The sequence below is a fragment of the Rhineura floridana genome, chromosome 3 (genome assembly GCF_030035675.1).
Source record: "Rhineura floridana isolate rRhiFlo1 chromosome 3, rRhiFlo1.hap2, whole genome shotgun sequence".
Taxonomy (NCBI): Eukaryota; Metazoa; Chordata; class Lepidosauria; order Squamata; family Rhineuridae; genus Rhineura; species Rhineura floridana.
Window position 1 is genome coordinate 122,973,755 of NC_084482.1, and position 25,872 is coordinate 122,999,626.

Below are 25,872 nucleotides of genomic sequence, written 5' to 3' on the forward strand. Positions count from 1 at the left end.
ATACATTTATTTTAATGGGAAAGTTAAACACATAAAGATTTCCCAGTGAATCTAAGGAGGAGGGGGAGTGCTTACCTTTGGCTGGACTGTGCCCAGTAGGTTGCACAGCAGGTAAAAAGCATAGCAGGGAAGGAGTTGAACATGCTTCTTAGCTTATGACCTTGACTTTGCTTACCTTTCCCTAACCATAGCTACTCCCTTGTTGAGCACTGTCCTAATATGGATTTGGGAAAGGAGCCCTAGGGCGCTTCCAGGTGGATGTTTATTGTGGGATCGGTGCTGATCATGCATTCAGTTTTTTTGCAATCCACATAACATCGTCAGCATCAAAATGCCAGCCTGTGTCCCCCCCAACCCTGATTTACCATTTCCAGGGAAAATCAATTGTTTTAAAAAATAAGAAAAACTTGTTGCCAATTACCTTCTTGCAATATCTCAGTAACCCTTTGCAAATTAAGCTCCCATCTGGAAGCATTCTGAATATGGATTTTGGAATTTCCCTTGATCAACTGTTTCTCACTCACAGGAGGCTGGAGATCTGCTTCAAAGCCAAGCATTCTGCAGTTGAAAGACACTGTTCTTTTGGAGGGACCTCCCCATGCTACTGACACGCTAAGGCCATCTCCTCATACACATCCTCTCTCTTCCACAGGAGCTCCCAGCCTGGCCTCCTAAGGTGTCTTGTCAAGATAGCACAAACTGGACAAATGGGAGTGCTGTCCCCTTTCCCCTGGTTTTACTTCCTGTCAGGGTAGAGCAGCCTTCACTAACCTGGTGCCCGCCAGATATTTTGGATCGCACTCCCATCAGCCCAGCCAACACAGCTGTGACTGAGACGGCTAGCAGTAGAGCAAGTGCGGAGGTGAAAATAAACAGTATTGGGGAAGGCACTGTTAGGTGGATTGGTTCTTTAATAAATGATTTAATGTCATCAGAAAAAGAAGACCGGAGTAGAGTTTATCTACAGGCTATCTGTAACCCTCCTTTGGGTGAATTTTTTTTTCTGTTCAAGAGCCAGGACTCTCAAAAAGCTCGAGGCAATGGAGCTGAGACGGAAAGCAGAACCCCATATTAAGGCTGTCCCTAATGCTCACCCAAAGCCTACTGCAAAGGGATGCAATAATTAGGACCTCGGCCTTAGGACCTCCCCATAGACAGGGCCACAAAATCATGCAGCAGGATTGAGATTCAACCACAGCGGGTCAGGGACCACAAAACTAGGATCCTGAAAACAATGTTGACCACCTCTCCCCCAGCCTCAAAGGAGATCTCCAAGGGGAGATGCGAACCACCCATCCACCCACCCACTCCAGGATCTCTGTACCACAGCGTCCCCTAGTGTTCATTTCAGGAGATAGCTCTGACGCTAAAGAGAGGGGCGCCCCCTCTGCTTTGCTCCTTACGAGCAGAGCGCCCCCTAGCCATGCGGAGACCTCAGGGTGAGCAGTAACTCAGAAAAAGAGAAAGATCCCCTATTCTATAAATGGCCCTCCCCCTTTTAAGCAGCCGTACTCCCAGCAGCATTACAGTCTGTTTCCCACAAGAACTCGCTCGCCATTGCTTACCTGGCTGTCACTGGGACTACCGGCAGCTCCTACTGTCCGGGATTTCAGCCTGCACTGGCTTCTCCCCTCCCTCATTCAGATAGTGAGGGGCCGGCACATGCGGTCAGGGGCAGCCAATGGGGAAACAGCTGCCTCCTCCATCGTGCTTAGCATACGAGGCGGCGGCTCTGGAATCCGCTCAGTGTCTGAGGTGGGCAAGGGGAAGGATTTCAGCGAGAGGCAACGACGCTGTTTTCCTCCGCTTGCTGTCTGGTCTCTTTCCCCTCCGCAAATTCATACAAGCAGAGCTTATTTTCTGGGCAAAGGCTTGCAAGAGGTTTCAACAACCTGTCTCAAGGTGTGTGGGCGCCAACCCCACGATTGGAGTGTTCCCAGCCCCGATCTTCAAACTCTCGCGCGCGTTTATTTTTTTTACAGAAATTTCCTACCCACAGAGCACACCACCACCGTTTTGGGAGAGGGAGAAGGATCCAGCTCCTACTAGAGACATGCACCGCTCCAGCAAAGGAGATCCAGGTGTGGTTTTGTCTGATCTGCATAGCAGTGATAATCCAGGGCCACTGGAATTTGGGTTAGGGTCCTGTGTCTAAGTAGCCATGCTGTACATGTGGAAACATGTTAGGGGCACTGCACCAAGAGACAATGTAGATCCCAAAAAAGTTCTGCCCCCAGCAATTCCTACACCTTAGTTTATGTGCAAACAGGAGTGTGTCTGCCTTGTGGGTTGATCAACCCACTGCTAGCATGAAAGGCATATGATGATGTGCACAAACTCACAGAGACTTTGGAAGACTTAATCAGCAATGTTATCTTACATTTTACAAAGACTTAAAATTACAAATTATATACAGGCATCGTCACCACTAGCCACAGAGCTGTAGCTGTCGCTGGAGTAGCAATGGACAGTTGTTCTACAACACAGGGCAACACCGTACAACAGTCTGGTACAGCAACTGAGCAACACTGGCATTTTTCTGCCCAGCTGGCATGGGCAGTTCCAGGGATGAGAGGCAGCCACAACATTAGGAGAACACATTTCTGTTCCTGGAAGACAGGCTGGGGGGGGGGTGTCCCTAGAGCTGTGTGTGGGCCCTAGCTGGGCCTGAAACCATATTCCTATACAAGGGGAGGAGTCTCTGTGAGGCCGACCTCACTGCAAGGAATTTGTACCTGAACAAAATCTGAACAGGGTGGTTCATGACAGATGCTTCTGGAGGTTGCTGATTCATAGGGTCGCCACAAGTCGTAATTGACTTGAAGGCACATAACAACAACAAAGATATCTTGGAGGGGGCTGGGATGAGGAGTGTGGAGGAGTCATGGGAGCAGATCACATGGCTGAAGGTTTCCCAGCAGCACCTGGTGGTGATGAACAATCTGCTTGCAGCTTTGAAGGAGAAGCCAGGGGTTCTGACTGCTCTTGGGGCTGGCACTGAGAGATGGTGACTGCCTCAGCATTGGAGGCCTCAGATGTGTACTTTTTCTCAGAGGCTGGGATGGATGAGGAGTCGGTCTTGCAGGAGACACCATCTTGTTCTGGCAACTGAAGGAAGTCAGGTAGTACTAGATCCTTTTTGGATAGGAGGCCACGCTGGTCATTGACTCTGCAGCTCTGTGCCCGGTTCAGCAGCTCCACTAGCCCTGGGGTAGAGGGGAGCAAGAAGTAATTTACTGTAATTCTGGTAATCTAATATTTATATAATAATAATAATGAAAAGCATAGATCAGCTTTCACGTTCCTATTCATTAGTCCATTCTCTTCTTCAAAGCCAAAGGCCTTTGTGTAGTGGCTAAGGTGTGAACTCGAAAGTGTCTCAGATCAAGCTTCGCCTCAACCAAGAACTTGCTCACTCTGGGCAAACCATTCATTTCTTACAGTGCAATTGTATGGATGTTTTCTCAGAAATAAGTTCCACTGTGTCCAGTAGGGCTTACTCTCAGGTAAATTTGTGTTGCATAGGATTGCAGCCTTAATCTAAGCCTCCCTCTCCACCAACTATGGCAATATGGGGGGAGGTAAGGAGTTATGTATAGCACTGAATTTCTGCCTTCTCACCAGGCATTGGATATGTATTCTAAAACCTCTCAATTTGAAAATGTAAAGGGAAGCTGAGTTTATTGCAATGCTGTATTATGCCGCCAATTCCAAACTTCACACTTGGATACTATGAATGGAGAAAACTCCCCACACTGCTGAAGACCCACATATGCAGCAAAACGTTGCACTATTCTACCTTCTCTATTCTAACAAAACTATTCTAAGAAAGCTAATTTGTTAAGGGTCCTGCGAATTGTAGCTCTGTGAGGGGTAAACAACCGTTCCCAGGATTCTTTGAGGGAAGCCATGAGTTTTAAATGTTCTTTAAGTGTATAGTGTGGATGTGACCTTAAGACACCCATGCTGAGGTGTGTGTGTCTGGCCATTCCGTGCATCCTGCTCTTTTCCAGCTGATACGGACTGTGAATACTTTGGGTAGAGACTGTGCCACAGGACATGCTTTGCACTTCTGCTATTTAACAAATAATAATTTAGTGATAGCAATGTTTTAGCTACTGTACAGAGCATATATGACACCTAAATAATAAATGTATCTGGTACTTTTAGTATAGACTACTCAGTGTTATTAATTTCTGAAGGGTCTAAGAAATTTAGGGCACAATCCAAACACTGTCAGGAGGGAATATTAGACAGGATGGAGGTCTCTCAGCGTAGAACCACTCTGCTGGCCTCTGTGCATGGAACCACTCTGCTGGCCTCTGTGCATGGAGTGACACTAGCATCATGCCACCAGCACAGAGCTTCCTGTTCTGTCCACCAAAAGTGCAGGTGGGCAGAAGTACTGCTAGCAGTAGACCACAGAAATCCTTGAAATAGAAGGGGCTGAGTCTGACCAGGATCTACTGGATCCTGAGCCAACCTTGCTGCTGTCATTTGATGGCACCATGCCTGATTTGGGTCTGATCACTATGCCATCTCTAAGTTGGCCTAGACCGTAACAGATATGACTGCCCCCCTCCACCCCACTTTCTGCCTTGGCTGGCATGAGTGATGGGCTGTGGATGTGGTGGGGGCTACACTGCTCCATAACACTCCACAGCTGTCCAGCTGGGATTTAGATTGTTCTGAAAGATGCAGATCCATTTATATTAGCTCAGATTCCTGAATGCAATCAGTGGCTAAAACTCCAGTTTGACCAAACTCAGCGGGAATTTGTAGTTACATGAATAGATTCTTTGATATATGTTACATGCCTAGAATCTACTAATTATGCTTTGATTTGGATTCCTGCATTGAGAAGGGGGTTGGACTCGATGGCCTTATACGCCCCTTCCAACTCTACAGTTCTGTGATTCTAAATCTTTTGGTTCATTCGTATTTACTTTGTGGGATAATTCCACAAGTCCCAACTGAATGACAGTATAGCAACATCCACACACAATGGATAGGACTGAGGCCTTGAGGTGCAGAGATTGACATACTGCTATTTGCTGCTTCAAAAACAAAAACAACCACCATTCTAGATAAATTTTCAGTCTAATAGTGGAGAAGGGGAGCATACAAATTTTGAAATCAAGGGGCTTATAAGTGCTTTACATTGGTTGGATCATGGCCTATAAGCAATGTAGTGCCATTCAAAATTTCATACATTTACAGAAATTAACATGTAACATGTATATAGATTAACATGACTTTGTTTAATTCCCTGGGACTGCATCGCTTGCTTCCAGGATATAAATAAATAAAATAAATAATAAGCATCTTCTTTACCTCCCATATATGAGTGGGCGCCAAGTAATGTCAGAGAAGATTTACCTTCTAAGTCATACGTGCGCCGATTCTGTTTACTCCTGGGGGGCCTGGTGAAGGAACAGGACACCTCACCAAATGACTCAGCCTCAGACTCTGTCTCTACAGAACTATCATCCTGGAATCGTAGTGAGAGAAGACATGATTAAAATCAAAGCCAAAAATGGCCAACCTCTACCAACCCGAGCACCAGGAGTTGTATCCAGCATAGTGCTAAATAAGCAAAGTGTCAGCAGAACTAGCGCAGTGTCAGCAGAACTAGGTTCCCCAACCCTCCAGAACAGATTTGGAAAGTCCTATTGCTCTAGCAGTAGTCCTTGCACTGATGGGATGCATTCGTTAAATACCGCCCGTGATATAGGCCTAACAAACAAAAAACGAGATGGAAAAACTGTTCCTGGACTGTGCCAATGGTATGCATGGCTGGTGGGGGGGGATCTCAACTTCGTTATCAGGAAGAATGCTAGCCCAGAACTCTTCTCACTGACAACTAGTTTTCTGCATGCAGGAATGTGGTGTTTTGTTTTAAAGTGGAGAAACGTTCAATCATGCAATTGCCTCAACTGAGGTCTCAAGTAATATAGTCTAGGAACAGCTTTACAATCATCATGGCCAAGACTCACCTCACTCAGCTCACGAGGAGGGCTTGCTGCAGCATTTCCCACACCAACAGGTTTCACCTCTGCAATAAAACATATGGATATTAGATCTTGGAGGAGGAGCAGAGCAACAAATCAGACCTCAGGCTCTGACAACAATGGGAGGATGGCTGGAACTAAAGGCCAAGACTGGATGCAACAGGAAGGGCACTTCCAGACAACCTGTTCTGAGCACTCATTTATTTGCAGGTAGGTTACATGGCAGCTGTCCTACTTATGGTGAATGGCTGTTCATCTAATTTCTTCACCATGAGCAGGAGCTGAAATTTTGCCCATTGTTCTGCACCCAACATTTAACAGGCTTATGAGTAAAGGATGCAAAATTGCATTTACTGGTCATGTCAAATATATAAGATGATTTGTTGACCAACATTGGCATGAAACACAAGGTAATCATGTGCATTGGCCTTCCCTCCTTCCCTCCTTGGTATGCATTATCCACCTGTAAAGTTGTCCTTGTCTCATACTGCACAGTGCTAAGCAGTCTACAAGCTAACCACAGGAAAATTAACAAGGCAAGGAGAGCTCAAGATACTAAATTAGTGTGTGTGTGTCTTTGGGCTTCATGTACCTGTATCTGACTCTAGCACAAGCTTCTGAGAAGCCACAGTGGTAACTTTCTCTTCCATATTCAGGAGATGGAGTTCACCAGGCTGCAGCGGGAGAACAGAGTTAGGCAGAGAAAGGCCAAGATGGAGGGCTTCACATGAGGGTAATTGATTCAAGACAGCTGCTAGAGTAGGCAGCTTTTCAAAAAGAAGCTGAACAACAGAAATAGCCACATACTGTAGCCCATAAAAAAGAATCAATGGTCTATGAGATCCTGGGACTCTCCCTCTAGCTTGAAGAACTATTAGACCTATGAATGGCCTATGTTAACTGGAACAGAACATTACCGTAGACTGCAGCTTGGGCATCAGTCTCTCGTGGCCTGTCACTTCACTCTAGAATGGGAAAACGTTGTCCCTAATAAGAACATCCCTGCTGGATCAGACCAAAGGCCATCTAGGCCACATTCACATCAGACATTTATTCCACTATTATTCCACTTTAAAAAGACATTACTTCCCTCAAAGAATCTTGGGAAGTATAGTTTGTGAACAGTGCTGAGAGTTGTTAGGAGACCCCGGTTCTCACAGAGCTACAATTCCCAGAGGTCTCTGGCAAGAGGGACTGACTGTTAAACCACTCTGATAATTGTTATTCTGTAAGGGGAATAGGGGTCTCCTAACAGCTCTCGGCACCCTTCATAAACTACACTTCCCAAGATTCTTTGGGGGAAGCCATGACTGTTTAAAGTGGAATAATAGTGGAACAAATGTTTGGTGTGAATGGTCCAAGTTCAGCATCCTGTTCTCACACTGGCCAGTCACATGGTAATGGGGAGCTCATAAGCAGGACATGAGTGCAATAGCACTCTCCCTACTTGTGATTCCCGGCAATTGGTATTCAGAGGTATACTGACTCAAGCAGTGGAGGTAGTATATAGCTGGCATGGCTAGAGCCATTAATAGGCTTATGGCCGGCTCCAGGTTTCTTGGGACTCTTGGGCACAGGATACCAGTGGGCTCCTTGTCTCCTCCTTTCCCTCCTCCTCCCTCTTAGCCCCACCACTTATCTTTTCCTCTCTGCTCATGCCTTCTTCCATGTCCTCAAATATATGTATCCTTTTTTTCCCTCACCTTCCTCTACCTCACCTGCTGGTATTGTCTTTTTTTTACTCCTCACCTTTTTTATTTTGCTCACTTTCTTCCACTGCATGTCACCTTCACTGTCATTTAATTCACCTTCCTATGTCTCTTGCTCCCTCCTAATGTCAACTTGCCTGAAATGAAAATGAACAGGCAATCTGGGGAAGATTCATAACCCTCAGAACAGTTGCTCTTTGGTGGATGATGTTTGAAGATTTTCCCATGCTGAAGCAACTTATAGTTCCAAAATAAGAAATATTTTTTCTTTCAGTTTAAAAAATCTTGCCATTTTACAATTCTTTTTTTAAAAGCCACTAAGCCATTTTCACTCCAAATCAACACTGAAATGTTAAAGTTGCCGTCTTGTGCACATTTATGTGAGAGTAAGTTCCATCAGAACAAATTGACCTTACTTCTGAGTAGACATGCATAGGATTTGCCTATTAATTTAAGTTTAACTAAAGTTCTCCTTACCTGGGGAATTGATTATCTTTTCCCTTTCTTGCATTTTCTTCTTCTTCTTTTTTTTTGGTCACCTTCTATTGAAGCCTTTTCTTTCCTCTCTCACAACCACCTATCTATATGCCCTCGTGTGAACTTTGAAAAGCTGCAGTAAGCCTATGCTCTCAGTGCAACTACTTTTGAGTAAACCCACTCAATGCTAAGCATGCATTTACCTACAAGTAAAGCCCTGTGGCTGAACTAGGAGATTTACGACAAAGGAACAGGCTGTGGTGTAGCCACAATTCTAGCAGGGTACGTTTGGGAGGTAGCATCATGACTGAATATTGGTGAGATTCACTTCTCAATGAACCTGCTCAGAGAATTGGGAGACAGCAGTTCAATCCTTACACACGTGCTTTAAACTGGGAGTTTTTTTAAAAAAGAAGAAAAAGGAAAGCCCGACCATGGTGGAACCCAAGAAACTTTACTCCTCGAGTAAACCTGCTCAGGCTGTAGAGCTACAGCGATGGAGACCCAATTCACACTCCTAACGGAGGGGGGGGGAGAGACAGAAAAAATCCTCAATGGGACTGAACCATTTTGCTTTGGCTTCTTTTCCCCTTCCGCCAACCTGGCTTAGTGACTTTGGGTGGCTGGGTAAAGGGAGAACAAATCCACTGAACTTTATATTAGGGGGAATACACCCCAAAAATTGTGTATATGGGAGAAGGAAGAAAGGGGGGAAGAAAAAGAAAATGTGTTCTTCTACATGGATCAAAAGCGAAAGAAAAAAGCCTCTTCCCTTAAGACATATGGGGGGGGGAGGTAGAATACAAGTGTGTATCCCTGCGGAGCTGGGGTCTTGGGAAGGAGGGGAGAAATGGAAGCTGCCACGGCCATGCCCTGGCAGCAAGGACAACACTGAGGACAGTGAGAGCCCCGGCTACTGCCAAGCTGGGTGTGGACTCCCCCCCAAGAATCCGGGCCATTTAAGGGGTAACACTCATGAGCTTCATCAACCTGTGTGAGCAGGCAAGTGACTGAACGAATGCGGGGGAGGCCCCACTGAGCTGGGCATCAGGGTGCAGAAGTGGGAGGGGCAGAGCAAGCTCTGAAGGGAAAGAAGGAGGCAATGGAGAAAGGAGGATAAGTACTGGTGTGGCAGAGTTGGGCTCAGGTTGGTGATGGGCCCCTGTGAGCTCCCGGGCCCTTGGCTAGTGCCTCGCCTGGCCACCTGCTAGCACCAGACCTGGATAGCCTTATCTTTCATGAATTTGTTTAATCTTCTTTTAAAGCCGTCCAACATGGTGGCCATCACTACAATATGTGGAAACGATTTCCATAGTTTAACTATGTGGTGGACTAGAAATACTGAAAGAACCTGGGGGAAACTTTTGAGATTCAAATGTAACCAGCAATTCTATCTCTGCGGGTCCCAACACCCCACAGAAGCTACAGCAGGAGCGAAGAAACTGCGACCCTCCAGATATTGCTGGACTCCAGTTTCCATCATCCTTGACCATTGGCCATGCTGGCTGGGGCTGATGGGAAATGGAACCCAACAACATCTGGAAAGGCAAAGGTTTCCCACCACCACTGGGCTAAGGTGCCCTAGACTTCATATATACATCCCATTTCACTTCCTCAAAGACCACTCTCACCCGCCGGAGTAGCACCCGTGTAAGATCCAGGCCGTACTTCTCCAAGGTGGGCTGCAGTGCCTCCCGCAGATGCTTAGTAGATTTTGCCACAATGCGCACTGTCTTATTGATGGGTGTGATTTCCAGCCTAAGGAGAAGAAATGGCAAACAAACCCAATGGGTGCAGTGTACCCTATAAGGCACTGTCACCTTGCAGAAGTTGGGCACTCCATTAATCTACCACAGATGAAGGACAGGCATCCCTTTCTGATGCCTTATGCTTACAAACCAGATATTCCATCACAGTCCCCATTCACAATCCATGGGCAAGATTACAGAAACTGAGAGCAGAGGAAAACAGTACAGGAAGGATGGTGGTTACCCAACACTGGGCCTATATATACAAATTGGCAAAGGGAGGCAGGAAGAAGAATACTGAAACCTAGGCTGTCTTGAATGAAATCCTAGTTTTCCTTGTTTGGGGTCTGAGATGCAGAGTCTCATGTGCAATGTGAGCCCTGATCTGTATTCATACTGGCTTAGATAGTGATACAGCAATGTTCACAAGATAGGGGAAAAACACTATATCCAAGAGGAGTGTAAATAGTGGGTTCACATGCTGTCTGCTTGCAACCCCTTGCAACACATACCATCTACTCATTTAACCGCCAGTGTACTGGTATGGAAGACTCACACCAGCCTTAGTGCAGCCAGTGGCATGATCAGCTGTAGACAGACAAGTGTTTTTTTGTATATTTTTGCAAATACAGATGGGCCACCCTCTTAGAGCATACAGCCCTGGCCCCATGTTGAGAGGGATGAAGCAAAGTTTCTGCCTGCTGGTCCGAAAGGCCTAAGAGATCACACTCACTCAAAGCTGACCCTAGTCTCCAGTTTCACCTCCTGGTCCACCAGGATTAAGCTGTCTTGGTTCAGTGCTAGTGGTTTCTGTGAAAAGCCAAGGAAAGGCAGGTATATTAATGAAGTAGAAAGAAAAACATTCACGTACTATTGTATATATAGATGCACATATTTGACATAAAACTAGAAAATAAGGTGACAGATATACATGAGTTGGTACCATTAGAAATGGTACCATTATTGAGATCAAGGATATAGCTCTAGGAAGATAGTTTTAATAATATTGCATTATTAAGGAGTAATATCACATAACACGGATTAGGAGAGAAAATCCTAGTGACTAAGGGCTTTTTTCTATGTTACATTGTGTTTGTTAACTTATTATTGGGTATGAATTGTCTCCCAGCATGAGTCCATGTTATTTCCCTTATGTTGCAACACATGTGTTGTCGCAACATAAGTACTTAAGCATTCCTCATAATGTCTCAGTAATGTCTGATAATTTTTCAAGATCCCTTTCTCTGGATCATGTTTTGTTTTTATTTTTCATGAGGCATATTTTGTTTTTGCTATTTTGGAATACTGAGAGCCAGTGTGGTGTAGTGGTTAAGATGTTGGACTATGGGTTCGAATCCCCACATAGCCATGAAGCTCACTGGGTGACCTTGGGCCAGTCACTGCCTCTCAGCCTCATGAAAACCCTATTCATAGGGTCACCATAAGTCGGAATCGACTTGAGGGCAGTACATTTACATTTTTTTTATTATTATTTTTGATTTGATAATTTATGCATTTGTCTGGCAGTGAAAACTGTCTGTAAACAGAGGAATTACTATTACAGTGTTCTGGCTTGAGGACAGAGGAACTCCCTGGTTCAAATCTTGTCCGTATCGGGTATTGACAATCCCTCAGCTGCAGTCCTTCCTCCGAGTGTAATATGGGGATAATCATACTGATGTACTTTATGGGGTTGTTGTAAAGTTTACTGAGATAGTGCACATACAACATTCTAAATGGCCAAGAAATACTATTTAACTGCTGGGTGTTATTATTAAATATAACATTTTAAAAAGGATTTGGCATCCAACAAATGCTGTTCAGGTCAATTCTAAGCATATTTATTCCGAAATAAGTTCTACTGAATTCAGTAGGATGTATTCCCTAGAAAGTGTGTTTGGGTTGCAACCTTGACTGCAAAGCTATACACAGTTACCTGGGAGTAAGTCCTCTTGAATTAAACGGGACTTATTTCTGTATAGACATGTATAGGATTGTGCTGTTAATCAGAAAATATTTGATGCTAATCTTTCTTCGAACCAGAAATCTTTCTGAGCTGATTTCATTACAAATGAACTATGAGTTTATGTACAAATCTTGTAATTGGCTATAAGCTGAAAATTATTTGCCTAATGCAAATATGCCTTTGAAAGAGTTTACATACAATCTGGGTGGGTATCTGGAGCATATCTGTGGATATCTAGGTAAATATTTATCTCTAGCAGCACTTTGGAAAAAACAATAATAAAGGTTTTTGAATTTCAGAGAAACAGAAACTATGCATGCAGTGGCCCAACCCCTGGGGAAAAGAAATATTCACCCTGACGTGAACCTAAGCTGATTTGATTTTGAGCTCTTTGCTTGTCAACTATGTGGGATAAAATTAGAAGGGGACACTTGAAGAATATAGGGTGCCCCTCTCTTATAAAGTGATTATGATAATGGGGGGGTCTCAAACTGATGCCTCCAGTAACCAGTCTTCAGTGTCTTGCACATTAGTGTTCTGGGCCTTCAACTAGCCAGTCAAGCTAAACTCTTATGGGGCCAGGGTGTGCTCTAGGCTGCAGTACTGGCCTGTCAACTGGCCCCACAGCTTCAGGCTGGTCAGCTGGCCTCCCCAACCCAATGGAGAGACACCAAACCCTATATAACCTTTTCTTCTATTTGTCCACATTTGAGTGGCAACACAGACTCTGCCTTACCTCTCTCATATTTAACCTCCAGATGGTCTGTGGCTACATCTCCTGTCTGTGGCCCTCTGTTCCTGTTTGCCTGATTCAGTACCTGATCTCCAGCCCATTCATAACCACACCTTGTCCACCCCTGTCCAATGTGCCCATCATCTATTCTAACCTGTGCTGCAACTTCTTGGGATCAGTTTTAGTTGATACGGCCTGATGATGTGGACAAGGTGCTTGCAAGGAAGTGGCCAGCAACATGTCCTCTCAACCCTTGCCCTTCTTGGCTTATTAAAGCTTGCCAAGGGGGTTCGACTAAGTGGATTCAGTGTGTGATCAATGCATTGTTGTGGGAGGGAGTGGTTCCAGCCACCCTGAAAGAGGTGGTGATCCAACCACTCCTGAAAAAGCCCACCCTGGACCAATTGGTTTGTGACAACTACCGACCGGTCGCAAATACCCCCCTTTTTAGGGAAGGTGATTGAGAGTGTTGTGGTGCAGCAATTACAAGTACTCTTGGATGAAACAGATTATCTTGACTCATTCCAATCTGGGTTCAGGCCTGGTTATGGGACTGAATAGGCCTTGATCACCCTGATGGATGACCTTTATTGGGAGAAGGACAGGGGGAGTACAACCCTGTTATTCTTACTTGATCTCTCGGTGGCTTTTGATACTATTGACCATGGTATCCTGCTGAGCTGACTTGGTAAGATGGATATCAGAGGCACTGTTTTATAATGGTTCTGATCCTACCTCCAGGATTTTCAGAGAATAGCATTGGGTGATTGTCTTTTGGGCCCCTGGTAGTTGTGGTTTGGGCTGCCACAGGGTACCATCTTGTCCCCCATGCTGTTTAACATCTATATGAAACCCTTGGGAGCAGTCATCAGCAGATTTGAGGTGAGGTGTCAGCAGTATGCTGATGATACCCAGCTCTGCTTCTCTGTAACATCCGAATCAGGGAAAGCCATGCAAGCCCTGGATCAGTGCCTAGACTCGGTGGTGGGCTAGATGAGGGCCAATAAACTGAGTCTGAATCCTAGCAAGATGGAGGCACTGTTGGTTGGTGGTTCCTGAGTTCGGATAATTGGTCAGTTGCCTGCTTTGGATGGGGTTGTACTGTCTCTGAAAGAGCAGGTTCATAGTCTAGGGGTGCTTCTGGATCCATCTTTGTTGCTAGAGGCCCAGGTGACTTCAGTGTCTAGGAGTGCCTTTTACCAGCTTTGGCTGGTAAGATAGCTACAGCCATTTCTGGACCGGGATAGCCTGATCACTGTTGTCCATGCACTGGTAAACTCCAGGTTGGATTACTGTAATGCGCTGTAAGTGGGGCTGCCCTTGAGGTTGATCCGGAAGCTGCAGCTGGTGCAAAATGCAGTGGTGTGAATGCTCACTTGGTCATAGTATCACCAACATGTCACCCTACTCCTGAAAGAATTGCACTAGCTATCCATTAGCTACCAGGCTAAGTTCAAAGTTCTGGTTTTGGTATATAAAGCCCTATACAGCTTGGGACCAGGATATCTGAAAGATTGTCTTACCCTTTATATACACAGTTGATCACTATGTTCTGCAGGTGAGAGCCTCCTGCAGGTACCATCTTATCAGGAGGTCTGTTCTGCATGACATAGGAAGCACACCGTTAGTGTAGTGGCACCTATCCTGTGGAATTCCTTTCCCTTAAATATGAGACAGGTGCCATCTCTGTTATCTTTTTGGTGCCTACTGAAGATCTTCCTCTTTCAGCAAGCCTTTTAAGTAGAGCCCTTATCTCAGTCTGCATCTGTGATGGCATTGCTTTTTAAGATGTTTTTAAAACTTTTTTATAAATATGTTTTTAAAGATGTTTTGTTTTAATATATTTTAATGTCTGTTTTTATTATGTTTTTGAGTGTTTTAGTGTTTTTGTTTGCTGCCCTGGGCTCCTACTAGGAGGAAGGGCGGGATATAAATAATAATAATAATAACCTGTGTCAAAGACTCATTGGCAGCCTATTGCAAGCTAGGCGTGCCCACGCCTGACACCTCTAAGACACGGAGGGGCATTTTTATACAGGATACCCAAATCATTATTTGCATCTCCTGCTATATAATGGGAATGTGGAACACACATCCATGAAATGTATATGTGATTTTAAAATAGCTCTCTTTTGTTTTGTGTGCTCCATTAACACTCACACACCCAAACTGCACAAGAAAGGCTCAAGTGCAAATGGCCCAAGGATTTATTCGCCAATGGCTAAAATCCCAGGCTTCCAGAACACATGAGTCCCATTCAAGTGTTAAGCGCATGAAGGGAACCCATGCGTTCAAAGGAGCAGAAAGGCCAGGTGGGTTGCAGCAACTGTGGAAGCCTACAAGGTCCTCTGGCTCAGACATCTATACTCAACCCGCAGACATCAGGAGGAGACAGGGAACCTGAGTGTGGGACCAGTGGCCCAGCTCCTGCTCTTTTCGTTATGTGGAGCTCTTTCACATAACTAATAGTGGAGGAGTTCCATCAGGGCAGTGATCTCATCTTCAGCACCAGAAACTGTCTCTCCCTTCTATTGTTTCAACAGACAGGAGCCAATTCCCCATGTGTGAGATTCCACACAGTTGTAGCAAGCATTTGTCTGTTGGAACAAATATATGGGCAAGGACAATTGCATTGGTCTTTGTCCCACCCAGCTGTAGTCCTCCCCACTGGCTGGGTAACAATTGGGAACGGTTTTGATTGGGGGGGAGCATTTTCATTTTTTACCAGCATGGTAAAATGAAGATAGACAGCTAGTAAATATCCTATCACTTCTTTATACCTCTTTTGCTTTCTGCTTTAGGGACTAATAATATTGTATGTAAGTATGTGTGCCAGCATGTATGTATTAAGAGAACCTGTATCCCTCCTTTCTGTTTCAGTTCTGTTTCAGTTTCACTTGGCATTTATATAGCACTTTGCAGTGTTCAAAGCAGTTCACATTCATTACCTCAGTTATCCTTACAACAACCCTATAAGATAAGCAATTATTGCACGTGGGGTTTGAGGCTGAGAGAATATTGGCTTGCCTATAGTGAGTTTCTAGCTACAGTGAAAATTTAGGCAAGAACTTCTCAGCACACAGCTCACATGTGAAGCAACTGTACTGCAGCAACTGGACAATTTTGCCCTCTGAAAAAGATTACAGATGTCCCAGTCTAAATTTTATCTGGAAATAGGGCATGCATAGCATCCTTTCCTCTTAAATTCCTGCAGTGGCATTCCTCCAGAAAGCCATCCTTTTCCCTTATCAGCTGGGCATACCTTTTCATTTCCCACAAGATAGATCTTGACATCAGGCAGATGGAGGCCACGGCGCTGGCAAATTCCAGCCAGCATGTCCTGGATGGAGAGGCCAGTGCGCACAGGGGCCAGAGACGCAGTCCCATCAGGAAAGTAAATACAACAGTACTTGACAGTCTGGTTCTGATTGTCAGATTCTGGGCCAGTCAGGCTCTTCCTGTGGTTCTAGAAGGAGGAGAATATAACACATTCACTATCAATCTTTGGCTGGCTGGACTGTTAGGCTCAGAGTTTATGCCAGATTATTTCCTAAGGTTGAGTACCCATGTACCAATGATAAAATAGACATACACTATGCATGATTTTCATACATAATGGTGTACATGGTTCCCCCTGCACCTATGTGTGCAGAAAAGGCACATCTCTTCTGTTGTGTGCATTATGGAGAGTGAGGTGACAGAATACTAGAACGTACCACTTCAAACCACAAATGGGGGACATTATTTTAATGCAACTCGTGTTTTTTGGTAGATGTCATTTTTGCTTTATTTTTTAACCTTCCTCCATTAGTAAACTAGTGCATCAGGGGGGAAATTAGCATAAGAGGCCTGCTAGATCAGACCAAAGGTCCATCTTGTCTGACATCCTGTTTCTTACGGTGGCCAACCAGATTTCCTGAAGAAACTCACAAGCACAGCATGAAGGCAATAGCCTTTTCCCACTGTTGCTTCCCAGCAAATTGTATTATGAGGTCTACCACCTCTGAACATGGAGGTTCTAAATAGTATCCCTATCCAATAGCCATTAATAACCCCCCTTGTCCATGAATTTGTCTAATTTCCTTTTAAAGCATTTTAAGACCCTGACCATCACCATGACCTGTGGCACTAAATTTGATGTCAATTATGCAAAGAAATGCTTTATTTTGTCTTGTATTGAATCTATTGCCACTCAGTTTCACTGAATGAATCATTCCAGTATCTCCCTAATAATGTGCTAGTTTTACTTCATGCAGGGAGTTGGTTGTTGTTTTTTAAACAGGGGAGCAATTCAAATATATGACCCTTCCCTACCACCTGCCATTTGAAGTGATACAGTCCAGAATTCTACCATCTTAATCTACTATTCAGCATTCTAGGTAATGTGTAGAAATGCTGGTTTCAAGGTGTGTCTGTTAGCTAGGCAGTCTAATGTCAGCATTCCTTGCTGTCATCTCCAGGAGCTCCCCCTTTCTGTGGATCTGACAGTGATGTGAATGCATTGTCCAGTTCTTTGCATATATGCTGCTGTTATCAATTTAAGGCTGCAGTCCTAACCACATTTACCTGGGAATAAGCACCACTGAACCTGGTGAATGTGCTTAGAACTGTGCTGAATTATGCCAAGTCTTCTGGAATTATGTGTAACTTTTATCAAAGCAAACGAAGGATCTGATTAACCATCCAGAAAAAATAAGTACTTTGTAAATGTGTGTGTGTGAAATTATTTTGCTCCCCAAAAGTTGGTTTCCTTAGAAAAGGCCTTGAGAGTACATTCCTATTATGCAGATCTGGCAGTCCTGTGGCAATATTCAACACCCCACTTCCCCCAAGCACACAACCTCAGCTCTTCTTGGATTTTTCTAGCAATACTCTCCTCTGGGATAATTTCACTCTCTGCTTTCCTTTTATTGGTCGCTGTATTCAGGAAGGAGGATTGCCTCCCACCAGCTGGGACTCTCCATGGCTGTAAGCAACATCTTTTCAGCAGTTTCGGGTGGGCGTCTATTGGACGTGACCAAAACTGCAGCGGCTAAAATACCAGAGCAACCTCAGCAGCTCATTCCTGTGTGCTCTCAGTAGCAGCTACAGAGAATTCCACATTGTAGAGAACTCCTCCACATTGCACAGTCATATGGCCCATTATAGATTGTGTAGGGGCTGGGTAGGACACATCGTGCGACAGTCACAGCAGAATGTTAAGCAACATGTTAAGCTGAGCACCCACACTGCAAGAAAGGGAGCGTGTCCCAACCAGGAGGGGGTGTGCAGCAGCAGCACAGTACAGCTTTCACTGCCAGGATCCAAAATCTCCCAGTTAAATTAAGTTTCAGAAGCACTCACCTCTGTCTGGAAGCTGTTGGTTGCATAAGATGACAGGAAACCCAGGTCCAAGCTAGCTGAGGAATTCAAAGAGCCTTGGGATTCACGCCAATGGGATGGCCCTTCACTGCCATTTCTTTCCTCTAGGACAGACGGTCAGCAGACTAGGTTCATGTTTTTGGAGGATATGTGATCCTTGGCCATAGAGCAAGTTATTAATCACCCCTGATGCCATCCCAGTGTCAACTGAACTATTGTTCTCCAGAGCTTGGAAAAGTTACTTTTTTGAACTACAACTCCCATCAGCCCAATCCAGTGGCCATGCTGGCTGGGACTGATGGGAGTTGTAATTCAAAAAAGTAACTTTTCCAAGCTCTGGTTCTGTCCCCATTTTCAGCTTAGGACTCACCTCCCCAGGGACGTTCCCTCCGATCTCCTTTCCGAAAGGATCTTCGAGGGCTCCTGCTGGCCAAGTTGCCAGCTTCCTCCACACCTAGTGGCAGTGATTTTCCTGCTTTTAGTTTTGTTTTCTAGGGGAAAGCCAGAGAGTATATCAGCTCAAGGCATGCTAGACCTGGTTAGCAGGAGGAGGAAAATGGGATCCCTTAAATTTCCTAAATGCTATCGTGCAAGTGGAGTCCTTGTACCTTGCCATGGTCAGTTGGGGGGCTGCCACTTCGAGAGTGGGGCCTCAGTTCTGGCAAAGGCTGCCCTTGGCTTTCAGCCCTTGCACATGCCTGATACAGTGGAGACTTGACAAAGCGTGCATAACTGTCAAATTTCATCAGGTTGAAGATCTGAAGAGAGAAGCATGGGGTTAATCAAGTGTCCATCACCTTTTCTGGCAGCAGGCAGCCCTCCGGGACATGGATCTAATGGGAACATAGGAAGCTCCTCATAGGGAGCTGCCTTATACTGAGTCAGATCACTGGTCCATCTATAGTATTGTCCACACTGACTGGCAGTGGTTCTCCAGAATTTCAGACATGTAGTCTTTTCCAGCCCTACTCAGAGATGCTGGTGGAACTGAATGCGGGACCTTCTTCATGGGAAAGCAGATGCTCTACTACTGAGCTATGGCCGTTCCATTACCTCAGATTACTTCAGCGACTAGGTTTCAAATTATTGATTGGAGAAGCAAGTAGTGTGCTTAGATTCCTATTCCTGCTCTGTCCTTTCTCTTCCTAACAAACACACCCCTCATAACCTAGCTAAGGTGGACTGTCCTCACCTGGAGTTGCTGGACATGAAACATGTCAGGGGTAGGAGTAGCCAACATCTCCTCACCAATCCAGGCCTGTCTGTCAATATTGACTGGGCTCACCGAATGACTTGACAGAAACTCATCATAGATCCTCCTAGCCTCCTGGGCCAGCTATGGAGAAAGCATGTGGGAAGAGATGAATTATGAAACCATTGTAGACAAGAAGCCAAAGTACCAAGTGCAGCTGCTTTCTGTGCCATCCTTATTGTCTCCCTAAGTGCAGGATATATGAGAAGAGCAACTGGGCCCCTCTAGTCATCTCATAAGGTTGTGTGCATCCAGTACTTCTAAGCTAGTACCAGAAGAGTATGAAATTGCTATTAATTTGGGGGCCAAATTCAACATCTGAAAATCTCACCTTTCTTTTCTTTTTTCTTTTTAAATGAAGTTTCTAGTGCTTATGGCTGCATAGGCAGGCGTGAAAGTGTTTGGAAACGCCTGATAAAACTCCAAACCCAGTGGCAGTTTCCCAGTAATCAAAGAGAGGGATTTTGGAGCCCTGCATAGCTCCTTGCCCTTCCCTACGACCAGCAAAAGCAGTAAAGTATGCAAAATAAGCAAAGATAGTTGAATTTAATCATGTGTATAGGATGCGGAATTCAACTTTTCTTGGCCAAGAATTTGGTTTCCTTGGGTACAGAATTTCCTTCAAGGTTTTTTCCTTTCTTCTTAGTGCTGTTCATCCAGTGTTGCTTGGAGGCAAGGAGTTATTCTAATATTTCTTGGCATGCTTCTGCTGTCCCCCCCCCCTCAAAAATAGGCAGTGCATTTTCTGATTATTGATAAATGTGCTGCCTGCATCTTGTGCAGAAGACTGAACTGAAGTTTTCATTTTTGGAAATCACAGTTTCAAAACTTCGTGGTCAAAAAATAAAATTGAATATTCCATTCAGGACAAATTAGAACCAAACTGAGCTTTACACTTGTCCATGTTACATATCCCCCCCCCCCAGGGCAAAACATAAGTCTACCTAGTCTACCCCTGGTGGTGATCCTCTTACCTGCTGGGTGCTGCTAGCTGGGATCTGCTGAAACCGTTCGCAGGCTTGCCAAAAATATACATTCTCAGCACTAAACTCCTTCTTCAAGAATTCCTGGAAAGAGGGATAGAGATAAAAATGACCCCTCTCTGTCCCAGGAGTCTCACAGTTTAATGTTCTGGGACAGTCAAGGGCAATTAAAGGGCCCATCTAGGCACTATTCAGCCAGGTCTTTGCCAACAGGATAACCAGGCAATGGAAGCTAGAGTGGGAATGGGGAAAACTGCCAAGAGGGATCCTTCTGCTGATCTTAACACCCAAGAGGGTCTGTAGGGAAGGAGGCAGTTTCTCATAACATACCACAAAGATAGCCAACCTGGTGCCCTCCATATGTTGTGGACTTCAAACTGACAATTGGCCATGCAGGCTGGGGATGATGGGAGTTGAGAGACCAACAACATCTGAAGGGCACTACATTGTTTGTCTCTGACACAGCACAAAGAGGCGTCAAAGAATGCAATACAATGCAAGGCAAAAAGGTGTAAACTCTTTGACAGGCACACAGCATCACAGGCAACACACACAGAGACATAAACCTGTGCTTCAGTATGACAGGCACATACACAGAGGTATAACTGAGGGGTGGCGGTTGGATCATTTTCCTCCCCATTGTCATGGCACAGGACTGGGTAGAGCCTCCACACAGAGCCCATCATTGTGATGGGGATGAAAATAACTCCTTCCCTGCTTTTCAGATCACCAATCTAATGAGCAGGAAAGGGCCATTTTCTTCCTCATCATAGCACTGGGCTGGATGGAGAGGTTTAATACTCAGCTCAGTGCCACAATGGGGAAGAAAAATGCCCTGTTCCTACATCACACTTTCCCCCCAGCCTCAGTACCAGAAAATTGGGTCAGAGGCTGGTCGGCCTCTAGAGAAACCTTGGCAAGCAAGATGAGCCCCATGGGCCAACAATTCCCTTCCCTTTGTCTAGAGGCAGATTATGACAAACAGAAGTGTGGTATCTTACTCACAGTGAAGTAGGCAACACCAAGGCGGTCCTGCAGTAGTGTTTCAAAGGACTCAGCCCAGTGGGCTACAGATTGTCCCAAGGAATAAGATGCACTCTGGGTGCTTAGTAGACTGTCCACGCTGTTATTACTGCCTCGAGCCCCTGTGCTGTTTAACTCTGTGAAACAGAGAGGTTTTTCAGTTCCTTCCCAATAGCTATGGTGACACTATGAGTTGGGTTCTGCTCCACCTGGCAATGCTCAAGGCCACCTGAGGTGAAGGACAAGATGACATCCTCATTTCACATAAAGAAGCAAACTGGAGTGGCAATTGAATCTTACTCCCGCTGGCTACAATATGGCATCCTCCACAGCTTCTGATGGCAGTAGGCTAGCGTAGGAGGAGCAGGGTAGGCCTTGTGGCATACACAACCCTGTCCTCCATACCTCCTCATTGCTCCCTGCCTCCCAACACACTCCTGAGGCAGTCGCCTAACTCCACCTAATGATAGGGCTGGCCCTGACCAAGGCTCTGGCTTCTATATACATGATTATAGTGGTAGGTCTTGGGGCTGGAAGCTGCTGTTCTGCGTTCTGAGTTTCCACCCAACAAAGTATTCCAGGAGATATTTGGGGCAACGTTTGTTTCACGGTTTAACAGCAGAGTAGTTGGAAGTTGCTTTGTGCCATTCAAAGTGCCAACCACTGTGGGTGTAAACAGGTCTTTTTTGTTTCTTACGGAGTTTACCAACCTTCATACCACTCCACACCGAGGAGTCAGCAAATACTGCTGTCATTATCAGGTTTTTAACTCCCCCATGCCCAGCACTCATCCCAAAGGCAGAGGGCTTACTTACCCCCATCTGACACAGCCAGGCCCTGCAAGAGAAGGATGAGAGTGGTCAAAGTGTTCTTTGGGTTATGGGAGAGCTCAGCAAGAGCAGTACCCAGGATAGTGGTAGTCTCTGCCTCCAGTATCAGAAGCCTTCACAGGGTGTTCTGCTACGCACAGCAGATGCAGATGCAAGACAACCATCTGTTATCACAAAGTTCCCAGCTCTGGATGAGTGCCAAGCTCTGCCACACACCCCATTTCCCGTGCTGCTATGGAAGTCTGCTATAGTCAGAACCTGCTGCAAGCAGTGTAAGATAGGTGAGAAAGCAGTGATGCCATAGGCAAGAACAGGATTCCACCACCACCCGGACCCAGCTGCCTTTGGGGAAAGTAAATGACAGACTTTGTTAACCCCTATTCCCAGACCCACCTCAGGAGGAATTGCCCAAGGTCAATAGTATTCCAAGCTCAATATTACTCTTTTGTATAATGGTAGCACCAAAAAGCCACCCCCAAAAACTAGAGCAGGGATGGGGAACCTCAGGCCCCCTCCAGGCCTCTCTGCTTGGCCCTCAGGCCACACACATTACTGAGCCACACTCCTCACCAGCCCTGCTTTGGTCTCCCAGAGTGCTTTTGCCTGACTGGAATGTGTCCTTGAATTCTGATAACACCTCTTGCTTGTCTGGATGGAAGATGGAGAAGGGTGTGTGCATATGGGTAGAAACTAGCCAAGTGTACCAAGATACATTGCTCTGCCCACTTTTGCCTCTGGCCCTGCGCACCAGTGGCATGTGGCCCCCAGAAGCTAGCCCAGAAGGAAATGCTGAGAAAGGTTCCTCATTCCTGAGCTAGAGACTCCCATCACCAAGAAAGCTCAGATACGACACAGAGACCAGCCTTGCCACAGTATCACAGCCTTGTCAAGCAAATCACATACTGATAGGTGTGGCAATGTTGGTAATGCCATTTGCCCAAGCCATCACGATGACATGTGCAAGGTTCCTAATACTATTTATTTATTTATTTAATTAATTAATTGATTGATTGATTGATTGATTGATTGATTGATTGATTGATTTATATCCTGCCCTTCTTCCCAGTGGAGCCCATCTAGAACATCAGTATTCTGAAAAGGACAGCTTAGCTCTTCTAACATCAGGTGAGAAGATAGCTCTCCATATGAGAACGTGTGAAGCCATTCCTCCCTAGAAACCCACAGCTGGTTCTACTGCAACAGGGCTGAATTCAACCTAATGTTATATGGTAGGGGAAAACTTACAGGGCACAGTCTCTGGAGTATTTATCTGAAATTTCCATTTTGATTGGCACTACAGCAGGATGGGAAAACCTGTGGCCCTCTAGATGATGTTGGATTGCAACTCCCAGCCTTGGTCCCAGGCTACAGTCTGAAGGCACATAAGGTCAGCTCCCTGCTGAAGATAAGCAGGGTCAGGTCTGGTCAGTGCCTGGATGGGAATCATATGTAAGCTGCCTTGGGTTTCTATCATGAAAAGAAAGGCTGAGTATAAATGTAATAAATAAATAATAATAAATAAATAACTCCCATCATCCCTGACTATTGGGCTGATGGCAGCTAGAATCCAACAACATCAAAAGGGCCACAGATTCTCCACCTCTGCACTACAGGATAGGACTCCATATTGCTTGTGACCATAGTCAAGGAAAATCTGTACATGAACCACCCTGCAGATATATCCCCAAAGGCTCCTTCAAGCTGATCCCACATCAGATTTGTTTGGGTCCTACCTCCTTCCCATCCAGAGCAAACAAGGCTATACTCACTTTCTAAACCACCGATCAGGGTTTTGTAGCTGGCTCACAATAATCTTCCATCTATTATTCCTATGGAGCCCTGCTATTCCATAACACAGATCCCTAAACAAATAGCTGCCAGATTCTCTCTCCCCCTGCCACACATCAAACTTGCAACTCCTTGCTTTTGTTTTGCTCACAGTATGAGGCTCCCACACCCAGTTTTGACAGCCCATCTCATCTGATTACAGACCTTCCTTGCCTTTTGTGGCTGCCAGTCATGCTGAGTTGTGCAACATTATACCAGAGACTCTCACGCCAGTCCTGCTCTTCTGTACTCAGTGCAGATCAAGGCTCAGTGCAAGTTGGAGCCTCTGAAAAGCACTGTGATTTCACAGGCCACAGAAACCCTCACGCTCGATGTGACAAAAACAATCTGGTCGGGAGTGGGGGGGGCGGATAGTAAGGCAAGAGCCACAAAGGCTCTACACAGACCAGCTACACAGAGAGTCTCTCACAAATTGCAAAGAATGAGGTGGGACAAAGTGGCGAAATGTAATCAGGCTTAAAGAAAATGAAGTGCAGATGAAATGTTCTGTGATAGTTGTATCCCATACCACCACTATAGCAATGTTACAGCCTCTCACTTTATCTACCTAGATGTCAGAGATCCATGAAAGGGAAAGGCATCCAGCTGGCCCAGAGAGGCCCTGCAAGGAGAAAGCCAGCGAATGCTGACCTTCCTGGACAAATGACCAACCCAACCTCAAAATGCATAAAAAACCACAACCGAAATTTTGGAAAGGCTGCTTTCTTGGAGCATCCTTTACCAGGGGTAGAAGGCACAGAAAGAACCTTTTCCTCAGGCTTCTGAGCTGAAGCCTCTGGCCTTGCCATCCCTCAGTAGTAGCAACTGAAGTGTACTCACTTACCATTCGGCCATTTTGGACGCCCAGGTGTTTGGGTTTTCCCAGCATGCCTCGTGCTGCTGTCACAGGTAGTCCCTTTAACCCAGGACCATCAGCCTAGGAGAAGCCCCTCCCTGAGGCTGCAGCACGGCCCTCAAAGCATCCCCGGCAGCAAGAGAAGGAAGGAGTGCAGCCGCCTGCCACGCTCACAGTGCTGCACTCACTACCTCTTTTCTCTGCCACAGGAAGAGTCACTATGGAAACCAAAACCACAGCTCAAAATGGGGTTTGGAAAGAGAGACTCCCTCCTTCTGAGAGCACAGCCCCATAGACACCCACAACAGCCCAAGGCTCTATGTAAACTGTCCAAGGCTGGAGCATAAATTTCCTTAAAGGCTTTTCATCCCGTTAAGAAACTTGGAGCATCAGGAGCTTAAAGCCAAATAAATGTATAGGCGCCCACAACAAAGAGCCCTCAGGGGAAGGAACTGAACAGACACAAGCAAGGTAACAGGGCATTGCTCCAGCAAAAATGCTGCAGCAGGAGAAAGGGAATGAAGACAGCAGGCTCATGGGAACACACTATACTCGGGCCTCAGTACAGAAAAGCAAAAACTGGCCTAGGAGATCACAAAATTCATCAGGAACACGGCAACTTTGTTTCATGATCACCACTGTAGCAATGAGGCAAAAGAGGTTCCAGTTAACAAACAAACCTGCTGGCCTGGCACACAGTCAAGGGCCATTGGACCTATATGGCATCTCAAATCCAGGTAGCAAGAAATGCGATGCTCAACTTGACATTGTTTAGAGTGATGTTGGCATTTTATTTAATTATTTATTACATTGTTATCCCAACCTTCCTCCAAGGAGTTCAGGGTGGCATACATTGTTTCCCTCCCTCATTTTACTGTTACAACCACCCTGTGGGATAGGTTAGACTGAGAGTGATTGGCCCAAGATTATCCAGCAAACTTCATAGGCCTAGTAAGGGTGGCCACTTACAACACACATTGCCAAAAAAGAGGCTATTGATTTGCATAATATTTGCATGTGCTAATTTATATAGAGAGATGTCAATATATAAATAATAACTAAAATTTATATTTAGAAATACATTTCACCATGAAGA

General features: G+C 45.4%; 1 protein-coding gene across 2 annotated transcripts; it reads right to left on the bottom strand.

The window, feature by feature from the left end:
• Window positions 1–2,381: 2,381 nt before the first annotated feature.
• Window positions 2,382–24,902, bottom strand: RGS14 (regulator of G protein signaling 14). Of its 2 annotated transcripts, XM_061621969.1 has the most exons (15): window positions 24,765–24,902; window positions 22,079–22,100; window positions 21,246–21,400; window positions 20,232–20,324; window positions 19,198–19,341; window positions 18,614–18,763; window positions 18,376–18,496; window positions 17,988–18,109; window positions 15,907–16,110; window positions 10,679–10,755; window positions 9,829–9,955; window positions 6,604–6,685; window positions 5,997–6,055; window positions 5,380–5,491; window positions 2,382–3,206 (listed from the first exon to the last, which is right to left on the bottom strand). In XM_061621969.1, exons 1-15 carry the CDS (start codon window positions 24,807–24,809, stop codon window positions 2,896–2,898), a joined length of 1,824 nt encoding a protein of 607 aa, XP_061477953.1. In that variant the 5' UTR covers window positions 24,810–24,902; the 3' UTR covers window positions 2,382–2,895. The 2 variants fall into 2 exon arrangements, with proteins under 2 accessions (XP_061477953.1, XP_061477954.1); XM_061621970.1 differs by lacking the exon at window positions 21,246–21,400.
• Between the last annotated feature and the right edge of the window lie 970 nt (window positions 24,903–25,872).